This window comes from Hippoglossus stenolepis, chromosome 9, assembly GCF_022539355.2.
Source record: "Hippoglossus stenolepis isolate QCI-W04-F060 chromosome 9, HSTE1.2, whole genome shotgun sequence".
Taxonomy (NCBI): domain Eukaryota; kingdom Metazoa; phylum Chordata; class Actinopteri; order Pleuronectiformes; family Pleuronectidae; genus Hippoglossus; species Hippoglossus stenolepis.
The window spans coordinates 9,176,453-9,196,041 of record NC_061491.1 but is presented as its reverse complement, the minus strand read 5'-3'; the positions used below and the strand labels follow the sequence as shown (position 1 = coordinate 9,196,041).

The following is a 19,589-nucleotide window of genomic DNA, read 5'->3' as shown; positions in this document are numbered from 1 at the left end:
GAATTATTAGGCCGTTGAGACTTTAAAAAGCTCTTTAATTTAACCATTAAAAGTGTTACAAAAATTCATTAGTCATTGCCTTGGGTAAATAATATGACACTAATGTGAAATGTGAAGTTTAATACAATTAATGGATACAAATTACCATACCAGATGTCTGAGAAGAACCTTTCCTCTTGTGCGATCTATTTGGTATCACAGAAGCCAAGTAGCAGAATATAAAACAATAAATTGCTTTAGTCTCGGATGGCTGGTAATAAACTTAATTTAACACCAGAAAGGCTCCAGCAGGATCTCCAGCCAAATTCTCCACCAGTCCTAAGCAGTGTGATGGCTTCTGTCCCCGCTCTGTTAAAAATGCATCCAAAGGGGAACTATGAACAGAAAGTGGCAGCTGTGCAACAGCCCCCTGTGGTCGTAACAGTGTTTGTGGCTTTTACAAAAAAAAACACATAAGGGAGCCAAATGACTAATAAACCATGTAACCTGCCAACTATGTGCTGCACTTACATTTTCTGGAAACAAGTTTCAGACTGCTTATTGCAGTTTGAGGAGGATTTCACCGGGTTTTGTGTGATTCATCTCTACAATATAATGCCTGACACTGATCATCTCAGAAATGTAACATACTGCTCGGGCACATCATGTGAAAGAAGCATCAGTCATTGCTGAAAATTCTAATAAACTGGACGGATTGTTTAAATGACAGCATTAGAGACATCTGATCCTAAAATAATATGCAGAATTGCTCTGTTCAGTGGAATATGAGATTAAAGAGAACCACAAAATACAAGGCCAGGAAACCCGAGGCAGCCCTGTTTCCACAAGGGGTCTTTAACTGCATTCTATGGCTATGATGTATTGCGGCTCTCGGTTACACAACCCTAACAGTAAGATGGGAGTGCTTAACTGATAGGTATAGATTTTAATTTGTACTTTAGGGTCGCTCATTACTTCTGTTGTGGCAGTTTTGCAACTAGAACACGACTGTTGGGTGTTCACTTCTCGGTACACAGCTTTGAGGGACTTTGGCTCGGTCTACGTCATGCAGCAGTGCAGCCAGAACCGCAAACCACTTGGTATGTCAAAGTTCAGGACAGGTCATGGCCCATAGTGGCAGGTACTCTGGCCTTATCTGCTTACTGCTGAATAGAGTTTCTGTGACATAATGTTTTATAATGTGATAAATTAATTGTTTGAAATCTATATAGTAACAAGATGTTTGAATCCTCGTTACTTTCTTAAACATAATGTCACTGATTTTACTGACTCATGTGAAATGGCTTTAACACATACAATACAAATAAAGTTATTATTATTATTATTAAAAACAGTTTACTATGTTATTTGAGAATTAAAGGTACAATGGAGTACTGCAGAGGACTCTTTAGTCTTGCTGAAAGAAGGACCCCACTACTCTGAATGTGTGTAATACATACAGTCAGTGGCATCAAGCTGCCACGTTGGGAGATGTGGGAGGAAGGAGTGTAGCTGGTGGGAAGCAAGAGGACAAAAGCAAGAGTTTTCCATTTACACAAGATGAGAATCAATGGAAAAAAAAAATACGGCACTTAAGTACAATTTTGAGGTTCTTGATTTCTCGTGCTCAAGTTGACTATTTTCATTTTATTGCCTACTGCTGTATACTTCCACGTCACTACATTTCAGAGGAAAATATTATTGGCTTCTTTTTACTCCACTACATTTATTTGACTTTTTTTTACACCATGGTTAACGGAACAAGGTTTTAAATTATCAAGCCAGTGGGTTCCATCTTTTTCAGCCTCTTGCCAGGTGTGATTTCCCCCTCTTACCTTCTCAAATGGTTTCAAAACTGCAAATAAATAAATAATAATAAACATTCACCGATGAAGATTAGAGAAAAAGTCCCAAAAGTCCTACAGCAGAACTATAGTTTCTTCTTCTTCTCCTATTAATCATCTCACAACCCCTCAGATTTATATTGATAACTCCTCATGTTAAACTGTGGAACTAGCGCCACCACCTGCAGCTGCATCACTAACACATTCAGCTCCAACAACACGCGCTGGTGAGGACACGCCCACACCAGAGAAAACCTACCGCAGAGCTCGTTGCCGTGGTTACAGAGCGTTTCGCTAACCCGGGAACTGAAGGTGCGCACGTGTGGTGATTGTCCCTGCGACCGCACTCAACCAGTATTTGTACTAAAACACGTCCATTAAACGTTGCTGCGATTACCACATCTATACTCTTTATTCATTTAAGGGGGAGATTTTATTTATTTTTCATTTTAATGAGTTTACTCCTGGAGGGATTCTGGACTGACTCCCCCCCCCCCCCAGTGAGAGGCCTTCAGGGCTCAGGTGTTTTCCACAGGTGAACACCAGAGACAAGCTAACGGCTAACAGGTAAGCTAACATTTCCTGGTTACTACACTGTATGTGCTTTGCTTGTTCGAGGAAACCAATGGGAACAATGTCATCGGTGAATGAATGTGGCTGCTTCCACCTGGGTAGCTTGACAAAACAGTTTTATTTGGTTTCACATGCTTCAGCTAATATGATAATGTTGCTCACAGCCTGCAAGGTGAATGTAGCTATAGAGTAATGCTCCCTCAGTGCTGAAGCTACCACGTTATCAATTCAAATTAGCTTACTTTAAAAAGTCACGTTACCATTGCTGGATATCTTATTTCCAACATTTCAGACACCATCATTACTTTTCTTGATGGTGGTTCAGATACCAGGCTTAGACAGTGCTTTATTTGAGCTGGTACTCATTATGTTCTGTGCAGACCTCTGGAATTGTCCCTAGTACACCAGGCTCCATTAGTTTCCTGTGGGCCTTGTACATTTTGACATGTCACGATAGGAAAAACCCATACATGTGCAGGTAATAAAATGAATGTTGCTGCTTCTTTTTTTTTGAAGTACCGACCTCACTGTTATGTCTAACTGGGACTGTTATTAGTAACACCCGTTGTTTTCCTACTGTAACACGTCAAAATACCTGCTGAGAAAAAAAATATCACCACCACATGAGCTGGAGCTCCGCAAAGGTATTGTTACCTCAACTGGGACATAGAAAGAATTAGAAATTACAAAGAGTTTCAGCTGACAAAACAGATTAGTTACCTTTTAGTGACAATGGGTTTTGTTGAAGATCAGGAAGCACCAAACCTGAATACTATAGCTGTCTTTTATTTAATGTGGTGGAAATTAATGTTATGAAATAATATTTTTCACAATTTCTTTCTTTTTATGTAAATATGTAACCAGAACTCATTCAGAGTACATCTCTTGACTTTGGAATAATTTGTGTGTTTCTGCTAACATACAGAAAATCAGTGCACTTAGCTAAATTGAGTTTTATTGTCTAGTCATTCTAAAATTGTACATTTTTCTCTGAATAAACAAAGAATGAATAAAGATGCTGAGGTTCATCTAAAATGGTTTCAAAACCAGACCTTTCTACAACAGCACATTATGTTTTAATCTAATTTATTGTTGCTCAATTACCACCATAATTTCTAATACTCATATTTTTAGCTATCGAATAGCAACTCTGATAAATGAAGCCCATCTCCTGCACTGTAACTGTACTTTCGCTATGCGGATGACTGGAAGAATAAAAAGCTTAGTTGAATTGGGATAAGTGCCTTGCTTGGTTGGCACAACAGATTAACCAAAACCCAGAGAGAGGAACATTTGTCAGCTTCTGAGAAGCCACTCCTTTTCCCAATATAAGCCTGTTCATGCTGTTCATATTTTCCTTTTATTAAAACTGAGTCACCCTGTTATACTGCAGTTGACCTATGCTCCAGTAATTTTAAACCACAGGCAAGTAGTTAAGTAATTGTTTCGAGGATTATCGCTGTTTCTGTGTAGAGCTGTTTGGCTTATGTTTCTTATGGGACACGCATCAACAGTGACTCCATTTAACACCTGGCATTAAAAAAAAGTCTCATATTCACAGATTGAATGTAGATATTATGCTAACCTAAATGAATGTCATTTTATCTTTAAAGATTTTGTACAATGTGTTGAGTATTGATGCTTGTTTTTTCATGTTTTCTAGCAGTAAATCTCTGGTGTACACTCTCAAAAATAGGTTTTACATCTTGATAGATACTGACATTGTTAAAATGCTTCCCTGCAGTGTGATTTTAAAATATCACTTTGGTTTAATATTTGAAGATTTTTTACAAGATCTTTGGTTTCAGCCAAAACATGATTTCACTGCATTGCCTAAAATAATTTTTCAAATGGATTCATCAAACTTATTCCAGAGGACAATGAAGTTTGCATGTGTGTCTTTGGTTTTTACATCTGTGAGCAATTATTGATAGAGTTGAAAATGCGAGGGAACTGTTTGAAAGGTCACATGCTGCGCACGGAAAAAATGTATGACTGTCCAGTTCCTGAAAGATTCAACCTATTACATTAACTGTAAAAGATGTATATTGGTTTAACAGTAAAGATGTCTCATTTTTTTGGAAGTAGTGAATTATTGCACCACTGGAAAATCCACAGTAACACCTTTACAGTATTTAAGTTTCCATCGTGCTGAGGAAACTTTCCCCTTGTGCGTCCCTGAGAGGTTTCCTGTAAGTTCCCGGAGGACTCACAGACGTTCTGGAAGAACATGAAACAGTGGTCATGGCATGTGGCTGTAAAGCTATGAGCAAATCTGCACATCTCCACAGTTGGAAATCAGTTCAAATGCTGAGCCTTTGGAAAATGGAAAAAAAACTCAGTAGTTCCACTATGTAAGTAATAAACAATGAAGTGACTATTCTCCCAAGGGGGAACTTCACCACATTATTATGTGTTTCTATTTTCTATTTCTTAATGGCAACCATATGCATCACAATCATTCAACGGCAGGGGAGTCGTTTCAGTAAATGACTTGGTTGCATAACATTTAGTGAAATCTCACTATTTGGTATTTTCTGGTGTTCAGAGGTGTGGTTTTGTCAAGTCACGGTTGTGTCACCTCAGTGCATTACTACATTACATAGACATGGAGCAGGGATGCAGACAGTGGAATGAGAGCTTAGCTGAGTTACCCCAGTGTGTCTTGACAGGCTGTGGTAATTTATGAAGGAAAGATAGTGGTCACATGAAGAGGGGAACAGGAAAAGGAAAAAGAGATGACAGCAAGATGGATCTGATTCCAGTTTGCAGATACTTCATGGTTACTGTCCCCATAAAACGTGTTTCGATAGCTGTCTTTATAGGAGGAAGGACTCTTTTTAAATGTTGGTGTTATTGTATTCTGATCCAACTTAATGAAAAATGATTTATCCATATGTTGTACGTCTGCTGGCTACTTTCATGAAAAGATTTTAGCATGACACACCCAAAGAAGATACAGTGGAAAAGTCCTCTACCATAGACTTTATATAAAGATTGATGACATGACAGCTTCCCAACAGTGAAGCCAAAGTATCTCGATCTGCACCTGGTGGCTGACTGCAGCATAGTTCATAAATCACACCTCCTTCATGTTAATGGCTGGGACATCCACCTAAACTATAAAGAGTCTATAAAGAAAATGCTAATTTTACTGGTAAGTTTGGTTTTAATTAGTTATTCGATGTTATTAAAACAGGGTGAGATGTCATGATTGACAGCTAAGACTGACACGCGATTGGTAGAGTGCGTGTATCGACGAGACCTCACTACCACGACTATCACCAATCACTACTGCACAGACTCTGGCTCCAAATGACGTCATCAATGCAAGATAGCAGTGTTCGTATATTTATATATTATAGCAGATATTTATGGCTTAATTTCTGAATACTGGGAGGACATGGAGACATGTGGTCCCTTTTTATATACAGTCTATGTTTACACAGTCTGTTCATTGTGATGGATGTGAAAATGTTTTACACATCCTGAACGTCTTTATAAACTGAATGAGTTTCACATGCAAGTTAAAGTTATCCAAGGGTCACATTGTTTTAAAATGTGATGTAATTGTTTTAATCCTGTGATGTTTAGCTCAATCAATGAATCATTAGGCAGAGCTTTTAGTAATTAACAATTAATCATCCTTACGTTACATGTGTAGTCCATTTGTGGATGACTACATTTGCTTAGACTGAAAGCTTGCAATGTGTGTGGTTAAAGGCTCCAGTGAAAAAATTGTACCGGGGTTTCTGGTGGTTTGACTACATTTACTCAAAAGGTGGAGTGGAAATGATTCATGAGAGCACAGGAAAGTTAAAAATGGTTCCATTCAAAGAATTCAAGGACATGGACTTTTGCAGATGTGAAACAACAATACACGCCAATTTGAAGGTTCAGGTTTGAATGCTCAGGAAATGCGGTTCTCTTTGTGCTGAGTGAGCACTGTGTCAGCTCATGGTTTTCCATGTTGGTTGAGGAGTGGGGGCTGCACAGGCCTCCCTTACTGAAGGTTTTCCATCGTGGTGAGTGCTCAGACGTACTCGGCATCCAAAGAGTCTGTCGTCTCTGTTTATGGAGACGATGAAACACCGTCCTCTGCTTTACCACGATTTGGTTAATTGACAAAGCAGACTGTAACTGGTTTATTATGTAATTTCTTTAGAAAGTGTTGACCTGCCTTGCCAGACAGCAGACTTTGGTAAAAGATGCACTTTACTGTCCCATCCATCCTTAATTAAAACACAGCTGACTAGAGTGACAGTCCCAGTGATGAATGTCTACTTTTGTCCTATCCAAAGCCTCTCTATCACAGGAAAGAAGCTTTTTCTCTTTTTGACTTATGAGACAGTTTTAACAGCCCATGTTTGTCGTTTTAGTGTAGGACAGGTGTTCTGGCTACTATCACATAAGCATCCATCTTCACTTTGGCAGCACAGAATGCTAACATGCTATGTTAACGTTTATTTGGAGTGAAGGAATTTAAATGGAACACGTAACATTTTTGCTCTGTTGATTATTGGCCCCTTCAGACGATCTCAAATTGTCAGTCACAGGAATTCACACTAAATTGATTTCCAATGCTCTTTAAAATGTCTCAACCTTCTTCGGCTCAAATCTAGTCATGGAATGACAGTAATGGAGCTTGGTTATTTCGGTTCGAACTCCTTGTTTTATTTTCCAGCTGTCTTTGGAAATGTCATTGACACATAATGAGGTAAAGGGGATTTCTGCTGTCAGTGGAGGGGCCTGGTAGATGCATTAGTTTTACAAGCCTGTCACATTTCATTTGTCATTCCTCTGTGTACTGGCTTTGTTTGCAAACACTGACAGTGGTGATAATGTTTGAGACATGCTTTTATTCAATCAGATCTCATAATGTACTCAGCTGTATATGTGTTAAATTGAATGTAGTTTTTCATAATGGTATTACTAAACATTATTTGTTAGTGAGCTTCAAAAATTCAGTTTATTGCAAATGAAAGCAACAATCAAGGTATTGCACTGCAGGACATATTTAAAATCCAATTTGTTTAAAGCTATGGTTGCTGCATAATAGAGGCATGTACTGTAAGTTGACGGCGTTCAGTTTTAAAGTAACAGTAATCTTTGGTACACATAAAATAAAGTATTGATGATATTAATATTTCACAAAATAATAAAATTAGTCAATTTAAGTTAATTTTAGCCTCAGCTCCCCTACAACCCCTCAAAAGTTAAGCAGTATACAAAATTAATGAATTTTATTTTATAATAATAATAATCTATACTGTACAATTAATTTTTAAATGTTTTACTGAGATTCTTATTTTATTCACAATACAAACACCACATTTTCCACATTGTTACTTAAAGCTGAAAATTATATTCTTTCACTTAATCAAAAAATCTTTTAATATCATGGGTTCATATTTTATACATTTTCTCCTTCCATGCTTTAATATATTCAGACACATAAAATGTTGATGCAATGAATGATGACACTTTTTTTTTTACGGAGATAACAGCCAAGAAGTTGTGGATTAAAATCAAACATTAGTTTGTGATCTTAACAATGATAAATATGTCAACACATGAACATTTGAGATCTTGGTTTCACTCTCTTCTGAATAGAAATGTGTCTCATATTATATGAATATTAGTGACTGCTGTTATTAAGTGACATTGGCTAAAGAACGTCATTTAAGTTAAATGGAAGCCTTGAGAACCACAATGTAGTTGTAACGGTCTTGTGCACAACCTTTCAAATGTTTTCTCTCTCTCACTTTTTAGTAGTAGCTTATACCAAGTCACCTCAAAAAGCACACAAGCTGTACATATTTTATTCCAAATTATTAGTGACATAACAGGTTTTAATACATTATATTACAAATATCTTCTGTACATACGCAATGTGTTGGATCTATTGACATCAACAAACCACTAGATTTATACAGTAAATACAGTGCTTGGTTTATACAAGCAAATTGGTGAATACCTGTTCAAGTCATTTCAAAACAAGTATTACAGAATGTACTTCCTCAAATTATGATAGAATTTATTTTTTGTTATTGGTAACTTCTGTTATTGTATTAACAATTTGTTGTTAGAAAAATGTTATTGATGAACCTGGCCTTTGCATTACACAGAAAATGATACTGTTCCTATAATTTGAAGAATGTATTTTGAATGAAATTAAGTCACCGGATACATTTCCTGTGTCGTCCTCATTTTCTTCCAACTGCGAAAAAACAAAACTTGACATACATACTATTTATATATATTTATTTAAGGATCCATATTAACTGAATGATTTTCATCTGGTCTTTTCATGTCAAATTAGGTTCACATGGTATTTCTCACTCAGATCAAATGAACGCACTGTTTTTAAAACAACTCCTGAGTTGTAGAGACACCTGAATAACAGTACACACATTTGATCAATTGTCTTGAGGGACCAGTATATCAGCCTGACAATTTGATATTGTACTTTCCACGTTATCATTCTTTGTACTCGGCTTAGACTGGTGCCACTCCATTAGACAAAAGATACAGTTTGCATGGATGTTAGGAGATGTGATAGTTTTCTTTACAGTACAGTGTCTTTTCCATGGATGCCTAGTGGAAGGTATTTGGGTTTGGACGGATCATCATGACCACTTTCTTTAGTGAGTAGGCCCCTCCTCTGAACTCAGCCCAGTAGACTCCGTCTTGGTAGCGGCTGCGGTAGTGTCCTCCCCTGTACCAAACTCCATTCAAATTTGAATGGGCACAAGAGTTGTACCACCATCCTCCCTTCTGGTAGTGGGCACAGTTGCCTAGAAAGATGAATAAATAAATAAACAGTCAGGCAACATGCATTGTAATCATGTTAATAATTGTTTTATGATTGCCCAGATTAATCCAGTTTAACATTAAGTATCGTTCAGGTTTTTACCTGTATATGCATCATGGTCTCTGTCTAGTGTTGTGAACTGTTTGCCGTTATGCCAGGTAAGGGAGTCTCCAGCATTGCCATGGTAACGGCCCACCCGTAGCTTGTAAAAGTCGGCTTCAGGCTCCACTCTGAAGCTGGCATACTCCGCGAACACCTTCTTGCCAGACCAGTCTTCCAGCGTGACCAGCAGTTTGTAGTTACCCTGGTTAGTCAGCCAGTAGATGTTCTCCAGACCCAGCCAGTACTCGCCGTCAATATTGCCAAAACCTTGCTGTAAAGTGCAGTGATAGGAAAAATATTATCAGTATGATTGAGAAATCTTTTGTAAAACGCTCTTTGAAAAAGTTTTGAACCGTTAGTTTGGATGTCTATAATTCAGGGTCTTCACTCAGAGATCTGGAGGTAATTATGAGTTTAGCTCTTCTATGGGTTTGTTTATTGTCAAGGAACATGATTATAAATGGACCCTCTGAGTCTGGTTTATAGCTTGTATCGGGTGTCCAGATTTACACTGTTATTTTGTTGATTGAAAACACAACAGGATGTGCGTAAGTGCGTATATATTATGAAATCCCACGTTCTGGACTCTTCTCTTGCTTTATTCTGGCTCTGGTCATACTGTAAGTTGGTTTGTGGTGTCCCCCACCCTGCACATGCTTTGAGTCATGGAAACACCCCTTCTGATGAGTTTACAAATGAAATTTCAGATCTCATGTGGTTAAACGGTTTTTTTTATAAAAGTCATGGAAATGTCTCCATTGTTGCCTTCAGCTAAGATTTAATCAGGACCCTTGTTAACTGTTGGCCTGCAAACAATTATTTACCAATGAATTGCTTTTTCCTGTGAGAGGGGGGTTTTCTTAGAAAAGATAGACTAAATAAATACCATAGCCCTTTTTTTCAGATAACTTCTGGTACAGGCTTAAAAAAAGTCCAATATTCCAGCAATTTTTATCAGTAATTTTATAAAGACCAACAGACTTATGAGTCATAAGGCCAAGCAGTGACTGACGTAGGTATTATATCAGACACTTTGAAAGCTTAACAATTACCTAGTCATTACATGTTCACATCTGGTTAGTGTCAAGACAACCTACATGAGGCACCAGCTTCCCTCCAAACTATGAGTCCCTTGATTTGGTGTGAGGTTGCTGCACCTTGTATGTCTCCCAGTTCCTGAAGAAATTGACAGAGCCGTCCACTCTCCTCTGGATCACCGTCCAGCCACCTGGGTCATGTCTCTGGTCACACCACACCTGCATAAGCCGGTTGGCATTCTCTGGCTTTACCAGGCACATGCCGCTGGCAGTGTGGCCATCTTCCAGAGCCTGCGTACAATCCTTAAATGGACCTGAACAGAGATGACATTACATCTATAGCAACCATTCTGAAAGTGAGACAGAATCCATGATACAAACATCCACAATAGTGTTTTGTGATACTTGCTAACGAAGCCATGTTACCTCAGCCCCAACCTGCTGCTACCTCTGATCACAATACTAAAAAGAACCAAATTTATCATCTCACAAGTAACAGAATAACATATATAAATAAGCAATTATTGTGCCCAAGAGGATGTGTCATCTATCTGCATATGAATGCAGATAAATAAATGTTTACTTGCAGGCAACCAAAGTCTGGTCAAACATGATTGGCCCAACTTGAAATGGAAACCAGAAGGCTTCTAGCACCATAATCTTGTCCCACACCTATATATTTTGTCTATAGAGATTACAGCTGTGCTAAATGTTAGCACAGGTGTAAGCACAAGTGAACTGAACTGAGGGTCTGAACCAAACCGTGGATTTGGAAATTCATAACACCCCTATTAACATGTAGAATTTTGTATTTATATTATATTAAAACTTAACAAAAGAAAATGGAGAAAAAGTCAGTGACACAAAGAGTTGTTATACTCTGCCATAGAAAACCCCAATTTTCAGCAGACGCTTTAATTTTAACAGTAGAATTGACTTTGGCTGCTCCTCTCATAAGGGAAATGGCTGCCGGCTGTGCAGCCAAAAGAAACACAGGCATGAGGGCAAAGGGAATCCTGACTACTGGATGATGAAACTGGAGAAAAAAATGCGATCATCTGTGCTTTATAGACTGGGATTATTATTCTACTTATTTACGCTATGGTTTTTCTGTTTTAATTTATAAAAACTACATCTCTACATCATTCTGCAGCATTAGAATTCATGCTTCAAATGTTTTGATGATTTCATGCAGAGTCAGTACCACTTTACTGGATTTCATTGTGCAAAACAGTTAAACATAATTTGCCTGTGTGCCATTTATGATTTTATCCCAAATTCCAAACCCAGTAGAGGTGGAAAAACACTAATGGGGCTACTGGCTCCCTAGCTTCAATTGGCTGTGAAAGAGTTTAAGTTATAAAGATGTCACACGTGTATGGTTTACCAGCTGGAACAGATTACAGAGTTTGTATACAATGGAAACAAACAAATCGAGAATAGGGGGTCACACAAAATGTTGGAGGTGAGGGAGGTGGGGCATCAGGAGTTTGCAAGACATGAGGTGTATGAAAGATGAAACAACACACATATGTCATGAGGTCCTGCTCAGCTGACCGAACCAAAAGTGACTACCCAGTTGTCTCAATAACAAGATAGCTATTGGTTTAATGAATTCACTGCGAATGATCTGTCTCTTGGCCCACTTCATGCCATCCACTTACTCTCAGGAATGTCTCTGAGCAGATACAAGCCAGAGCGCTGCCCTGCTCTGTTCTGCCTGATAAAGTCTGCTGATTTGGTGGAACATATGACTGATTCTTGCCTGGTGGAACAAATGACATCACCAACTGCCGGTATCTCTTTCTGTTCCTACATTACCCCCTCCCCCTTTTCATAGACTCCATCCCTCTGTTTCTCTGTGTTCCGCTCTCAGTTCTCTCCTTCCTGCATTGTGTGTTGTGCTCTGTTCGTGTTAAGGGTTTATGTAACTTTTGGGGTGTTGGTTGCTGCGTGAAGGAAATTATTTGCCTCCTTTGAAAAATTCTATACAAAGGCTCCCGTTCACATACAGCTTAGTGAAAATTGCAAGCAGTAGCACAACATGTGAATGGAACAATCTCCCAGGTTTGTTCCCCTGATGCGCCATTATAAAACCATTTTTTCTGAAGATAGCAACAGGCTCTTTAGTGCAACAAATACCACAAAACACTCTTCTCGTCAAATTTAAAGCTTTATCATCGATTAACTTGTGGTTTCCGAGGCCCATGGGCTTAGATCCAGCTATCCATTTAGGCACATGTATTTACCTTGCTAATGTGCTTTGTGTGAGTTGTATCATGGCAATTAGATAATATGCATCTCAAAAGGCGGTGGACAACAGAATTTCTGTTCTCTCTTTGGCCTTTTGTTGTGGGAATACGTGGGATTCATTTAAATTGGCTATGAAGAATGAGTGGTTGATTTTGTCTTGTTTAAGACAGACAATCCTTTGTTTGTGATTACTGTTTATGATGGCATCTGGTACGTCTGGTAAGAATGCATAAAATAAAAGTTTATATCGGACTTTGTTAGACTCACCAGAGGGTTTGTCAGTGGTGGAGGGGCTGTGTGTGCCAGCCGGCATTGTTGGAAGAGGCGGTGACTTTTGGTCACTCTGGATCTCGTTGCTGATTGGGTTGTTGATTCGTGGAAGGACAGGTGGCTGGTAAGGCTTATTAACGGGCTGGGATGGTGGAGGGGGCTGAGGCCGTGGCTGGGGGATGGGCACATGACGAGGGGAAGGGCGACTCTGGCACTGCTCCTCCAACAGGACAATCAGAGTTGATTGGTTAGTGGCCAAAGAAGCTAAGTGCTGGTACTTGTGCTCGAGATCTTTGTATCGACTGGTGAGATGCTGCATCTCAGAGGTTTGGTTCAAGATCTTGTTCTCCATCTGGGCCAATTCCAGGGCATTGTCTCTCTTTCTGATGATCTCATGGAGCAGCTGCATGTACAGCTGAGTGACTCTAGAGTTCATGTTTCGGCTCTCCTTCCTCAGAAGCTTGACCTCATTGACAATACCCCCGTCCACCTCCACCAATTGTTGCAAGGTCTCAATCTGCCTCTTTTGTTTCTGTAGCTCCACATTTAGCAGCTCTAACTCCTGTTTGTTGACCCGATTCTCCAGCATAGCCTCTGGCTCCTTGGAGTTGACACAGATGGCTCCAGTCACTTTTTGCTGCGGCACTATAAAAGTGTAGGAGCATTTGTCCTGTTGCTGGTCAGCTGGAGAACGTTTGCTTCTCCCGGCATAGAGAAACTCTCTCTCAAAACCGTCTTCACTGCTCCCAAATTCTTGGGTCCTGTCCCGGCTGTTGTCGGATGGACTCCCCTGAGTCTGTTGAACACCACCGGCTAGTCCATAAATAAGGAGCCCCAGCAGGACCATTGAAGGGGTCTCCATGAGTGTGGCCAAATCACCAAAGCCTGAGAAGAATGGGTAGGAAAATTGAGAACATGATTATATTGTAGGGAAAAAACGTTTGTTGTTGGTAAGCAGAAGCTCGATCATTGAGTACCTACTCACTACCTGTTCTGCCTCTGATTGAAAGCTCTCAGGATTGGGTTGTATGCATTGTGACAGGGCATCAATGGAGTCCTTCACAGCTATGTTTACTGAGACCAGAAGAAGGCTGTTCATCAGGATACACTGGTCCACTAGGCACCAATGTCCTATGCATACACATCTCAGATTAAGCAAAGCTGGAGGTTATTACAGCTCCCAAAAATAAGAGCTACCAAAAAAGATTAGATCTGAGAGGAAATCGGTGACTCGTCTTGCGGAGTGCCTCACTGGCTGCTGTTATTCACCATGACAGGGCCTTGATCCTGGTTTGTTTAAATCAGCTTTCTTCTGTCAGATCCATGTTGTACAAGCTGTTTGAAAGTGACTAATCCCCTCTCTGGCCCTAAGAAAAATATTTATTTTGTCTAATGATGTGCTGATCTTTCGAGTCAGATACATTGCTGTTAGGGAACTGTGTTTAGCTTAGCTTGCCGTACTGGCTCAGGTTCTCTTTGGGCGAATGCCACTGCCTGTCCGTGACACAAAGAAACACTCCCAGCTACTCCCTTCTGCAGGCCTGGACATCTTTGCTTATGGAAAATTTGAAGCACCACCAGATGATTCTATTCATGGAGCTGTTTAAAATATTGATTGTGTTGCATCAGTCCTCAGTAAGGGAAATACGTTGCATGCACACACTAATAGGGAATTAATCATAAGTTGTGTATCCTCTTTGAAGATGTCTGGTTCTGATATAACTAAAAGCTTACTTTAACCATCAAGAATGCTGAGAAAAAGATCTTACATAACATTACCATTACCTGTGTCTGTGTCCACTTCTGATCAAATCTTAGATATATTCATGTTTAGATTTCCATCGCTTCTAAATTTTCTTTTCTGCCTAATTGGACCGTGTGGCACAACCCATAATCTTCCTCAAGAGCTAATGAGAGTGAGCTGGTTCATTACGAATTCATATACAATTTAAGAGAAAAATAAGTGCAGGCAATTTTTAATGATAATTTGGTGTTATTAGTTAGCGGAGGGTATGCCACTCATTGCTGAGGAGAATGTAACTCCTGTGTGAAGAAAACAAGGCCTTGAACTCCCGGGACACCTTGTTTGAAAGCTGCTGTATATTGGATTACAGTGGACTACTGTTTAACACCTCCCCAGAGTCAGTGGGGGGGCCTGTCTAATCAGAAAGCGATATAGTGAGGTCTATACTGGCTTGATTCTTGAAGGGCTGCATAAGGATTTCCAATCTTAAAAGGGCTTCTTCATACATTTGTTAAAGTTTATCTCTATGTGAAAGATAAACTTCCAAATGATGTCCTGAAAGAAAATTGGGAAGAGAGTTGAAATGTTTTTGTCTTGTTAATCCGGGCATGCTGCCAGCACATTAGGTTGAAGACACGGAGAGGAGAAATGCAGCACTTTCCAAGCACATGAACCTGGCACATTCAACCCCTTCGGCTTCATCTGAATAAAATGTGTAAACACTTTTTCTTACTGGAAACAAATTTGTATACTACTATTATGTAACCTGTTGGCCTTTTTGGATATTATTGTTTAATAGGCCCAAAAAAAATCACCATACGCTGCACAAGAATGTTGAGTCTGATTCTTGTCTGTATTTTCTTAACAAAGTACCCAAGTCATTTGCTGGAATATGAATAAAATATCCTTCAGAGTATAGTTTCCATTTCAGATTCACCACGAGTCTGTCTTCTGTCAGCACAGTAAGATCTTTTACTATTAATCCTGCTAAAAAATGACATCACCTCTGCAAAAGCCGATTGATGGAACTATAATGTTGAATAGTTTTCACACCATTCAAATAGATAGCTACTATCATCACTGAACTCATCTTAATGAAATCACTAATAATATCCTGCATGCAAGCTCATACCAAGATAACCAAGTCGGTCATAGCCTGTCCCTTGTAATGTGCTGATGACTGTATTTAGCTAGTGGCTCCTGTGGTTTCTGCCCCTGGAACATGAGCTCTGTCTCTGAGAAATGCTGTGTGATTTGCCCCCGCTGCTGAGGAGTCCCATGTTGGATGTTGTTATCCTGGAATCTCCTGCTCTAGGCTTCACTACACTTCAAAGCTGAGGGGAAAATGTTTGCAGCTTGTGATGAAATGTGTTTGTGTGCACTCGCATGCGGTATGTGTGCGTCTGTAAAAGAGTTTTGTGGTTAATGTGTGTGTTTAAACAACAACACTCATTGGGCTCAGTCTCCCAGGGACCGGAGAGAGTCCCATCTGCCCCAACAGAGACAGCCTGTTATTAACCCATCGACAGTCTGCCAGAGGGAACAACAGAAAGCCTCCTCCTCCGTCTTCGCTGGTAACAGCCCCCACAGCTCATCATTGTCCCAACATCAGTTCCCTTTAACAAGCTGCTATTGACTGGCCAATAGCTTTAATGATTAACTGGTGTTGAAGTGTTGTATATGATACCAGTCAAAACCGGTCAATTTTTCTTTCCTTGTTTTAAGCAGATCAGGTACAGTGAATAACCTGATGGTAGAAAGGTAACCACTGAACTGCTCAAGATACAAAATAAAAAGATAGTTTTGATCACTGTACCTAAAAATATGAGTGAATTTTACAGCTAACATCCCTTTTTTAGGGATTAAGAAGTTAATTAACCATAGCAGCTTTGAGCATGAGAAGAAAAGAAACAGACGGAGCTTCACATGATGAAGAGCAGCACAGTCTCCTCTTAAACCTCATTGAACTGGTTTGGGATGAACTGGACAGAAGATGAAACCAAAGCAAACAAATTCATGAGAATTTTCAGAAGCAAAGTTATTTTTGAACAATATTAGGTTTCAATTGTAGAAAGAAAGTTTTATGTACAGCTGCTGAATAAGACAAAGTTTGATTAAATAAGGTTCACCAGGAAAATACCTTAATTCTTTTATTATAATTTTTTTTAAATTTGGAATTGTGAATGTGTGCAATGTTTTATCTCAGAAACACGTAAGACATTGAATCTAAAAGGACCTAAAGGCGGAAGGGCCATTCTCGTTTTCATTTGATTGGCAGCTCCCCATGGATAATTTCCTAAAGCCTGCTTCACACCAAAATGTTTTGGTTTTACTGTTTTCAGGTGGTAAGTCTGTGTTTACACGACTTCTCTTAGCGGATTTCACTCAATGTGAAATCAAGTGTGATAGGCAGGTCAGTGTGTGTCCGACCAGCTCCGGCCTTTTTGGTCATGCTCAGCACATATTAATTAGAAGGTGGGCAGCCTTGCTCAGACTGGCTGATGTCTCGCTCCCCAGCCCCTCTCATTTCAGCATGAGCATGGCATTCCTCACATTCTTTGTCACCTCATTAGTGTGAGCTACCATACACACATGTAGAGTCAGTGGTTGTGGCAGACGGTGAGAGCTACACCCCTCAGACACCGGACCATTACTCTCTCCCACCTATAAGTACCTTTTTAAGACGTACTGTATCTACTGACCCAATTCATAACCCAATGTCCTACTTTCTATGTGAATGCTTCATAATCACATCATCAACTACAGCAGGAGATCACAACAGGACTACAAAGCACCTAATTTGTCAGTAGCCAAAAAGAAGTGGGCACTTTGCTGGGCGGCTTTGTGCTGCATGTTTAAATTAGTGCCAACTCCACTGAGAACATGCAATCTCCTGCTTGACACCCAATATGTGTTAGATCAGAGTCAAATTCAATTTGCTCATGGTAATCAGCCTTATTACCTTTCCTAGAGGGTGACCTCATTCTTTCCTCAAGCATGTAATCCTTGTAAGCATGTAACATGACATTTGGAACATAATTAATCTCAACTACCTGCTCAGTGTTTGTTTTGACTCTCCATTCCGCAGGAGAGGTAAAGTTTTTGTTGGAATTTAGGTTTGGTCCTGTCTCTCTTACCTTACCTCCGTTGTGATCTGAGTCAGACAGGGAAGCAGGGGGTCTCGCAAATTGTTTCGATAAGTTCCAGCATGCTACCTCAAAGCCGCCTTATCCAAACACTAGCCTGGCAACAGAAAACAAAGACGGGATTCATTTCCCGGCTTCCCTGTCCTCTTGAGCCCAGGGGAACATCCTGAAGCTGCACACTGCTTGACATAGTAAACTTATCTTTTATTCTTTTTTTAGAAGCAAGTGGCATCTTTTGATATCATGAATCTTTTATATCATATCATCTTTTAGATACCTGCTTCACTGCCCTTGTGCCTTGTCCTAGACTTTTAGGTTCCTGTGTTTTGACAGTGTTTTGACAGTGTTTTATCAGTAGTGAAGAAGCGCTAAGTCTCGAGAGCCTGCACTCCAGCATCCCTATGCGCTGTAGTAAACTCTCTTTAACAGAGTCCATCAGTCATCAGTCTGATTAGTCATCAGAGAGTAGAATTACCCGTTGGCACCAAACAGTGAGTCAGACAAGAGATGCTGCATGACAACCGCTGAATTCAGGATTAAAAGAAAATAATGCAGAGTGCAGCAGTTTGAGACAGAACAGTCACAGTCTGGCTTCCATCAGATAAAAGAAATGACCACATAATTGCTTTTCCATCATGTTAAAAATGCCACTTGGCTGACTGAGTCTTTGCTCACCAACAACTTGTGTCTCACCAAGAAGGGTCATCATTTTCACTTAGTTAATATATTACAATGGTGGACAATTGATTAATGCAGTGAATTGATGTGACATGCAGTGTCTCTAATAAATGTAACCAATATATTAGATAAATATAATTCAAATGTTACACAGTACTTACGAGATAACAGTTGAATATTGATGAAGCTCCCTCAGTTTCCTTGTCCTCCTGCCTGAGATGATTGAAGCTGCTCCTGGTTGAGAGTCATCCCAAGTGTAAAAGCTGCACGCCTGTGTCCTTTTCTCAAAGTTCTCTGTGCTCTTCTGTCTAGTTACTCACTCTTTGTCACCTCAGTTCATTCCACTAGTGAAGAGGTAGCTTACCTGTGAAGACTATTATTAAAAGACCGTCATTAGCCCAACAGAAGCTTAACTTGCTGGCAACTCTTCAGTAAACATTGAGTAGATTGTTTCAAAATCCACTTGAAAAAGTTGCAGCACTTTCAAGAGACAACTGGCAGTGGAGGTAGTTCCCTGATGAATGGTGTGAGTCCGGGGCAGGTTGTGTTCTGCCTGTGGCCCGTTAGGAGAAGACTGTCACTTTTCTGTGGGTTGAATCCATCACTTCTGCCTCACAGCTCTAAGAGGCTGTCTCTCTCAACTGCACCTCTCTCTCTCTCTCTCTCTCTCTCTCTCTCTCTCTCTCTCTCTCTCTCTCTCTCCTCCTTGGTGCTTTTAAATGATGAGAAATCCTCTAGCAGTGTTTCAGTAGGCAGACAAATTGAGCTCAGAGCCTCCCCCCTCTCCCTTAAAATGAACACATTCTTGTTTAAAGCAACCGCCTTCTTTCTCCACCCCTCCTCCCCATGGCACAAAAGAGATCCACAAGCATGCACAAGACGAACACACGCACGCACTTCTCAAATTTCCTTCCCCCTGCCCCCTGGCCACCGGTTCACCACTACCAGCACTATTTCTGGCCTGGGACTGCATGGTTCTTCTGGTGGTGGACAGCAGTGATGTTACACTGATCAGATCCTAATTGGGCGTGAATGAACACTTGCCCTGAGAGACGGAAAGACGCTGACAGATAGGAAGCAGATCCAGGTGTTTGACTTAGACCAGGTCTGGATGAGTGACTGCCGACCCTGCTTTTTACAGCCTGGAGG

At 40.0% G+C, this 19,589-nt stretch overlaps 1 protein-coding gene across 1 annotated transcript; it reads right to left on the bottom strand.

Moving 5' to 3' along the window:
• Positions 1–8,202: 8,202 nt before the first annotated feature.
• On the bottom strand, positions 8,203–19,124 carry angptl2b (angiopoietin-like 2b). Its single transcript, XM_035166104.2, has 5 exons — positions 18,602–19,124; positions 12,870–13,757; positions 10,470–10,663; positions 9,313–9,583; positions 8,203–9,193 (listed from the first exon to the last, which is right to left on the bottom strand). The coding sequence occupies exons 2-5, from the start codon at positions 13,732–13,734 to the stop codon at positions 8,994–8,996; spliced, it is 1,530 nt and encodes a 509-aa protein (XP_035021995.1). The 5' UTR covers positions 13,735–13,757; positions 18,602–19,124; the 3' UTR covers positions 8,203–8,993.
• Between the last annotated feature and the right edge of the window lie 465 nt (positions 19,125–19,589).

What these genes read in the sequence shown, in the direction of transcription:
- angptl2b (XM_035166104.2), bottom strand. Translation starts at nt 13,734, where the DNA reads ATGGAGACCCCTTCAATGGTCCTGCTGGGGCTCCTTATTTATGGACTA. An exon ending in CACCACTGACAAACCCTCTG is followed by an intron (nt 10,664 to 12,869) that starts GTGAGTCTAACA and finishes ATCTCTGTTCAG; the next exon opens with GTCCATTTAAGGATTGTACG. An exon ending in GGAACTGGGAGACATACAAG is followed by an intron (nt 9,584 to 10,469) that starts GTGCAGCAACCT and finishes TGCACTTTACAG; the next exon opens with CAAGGTTTTGGCAATATTGA.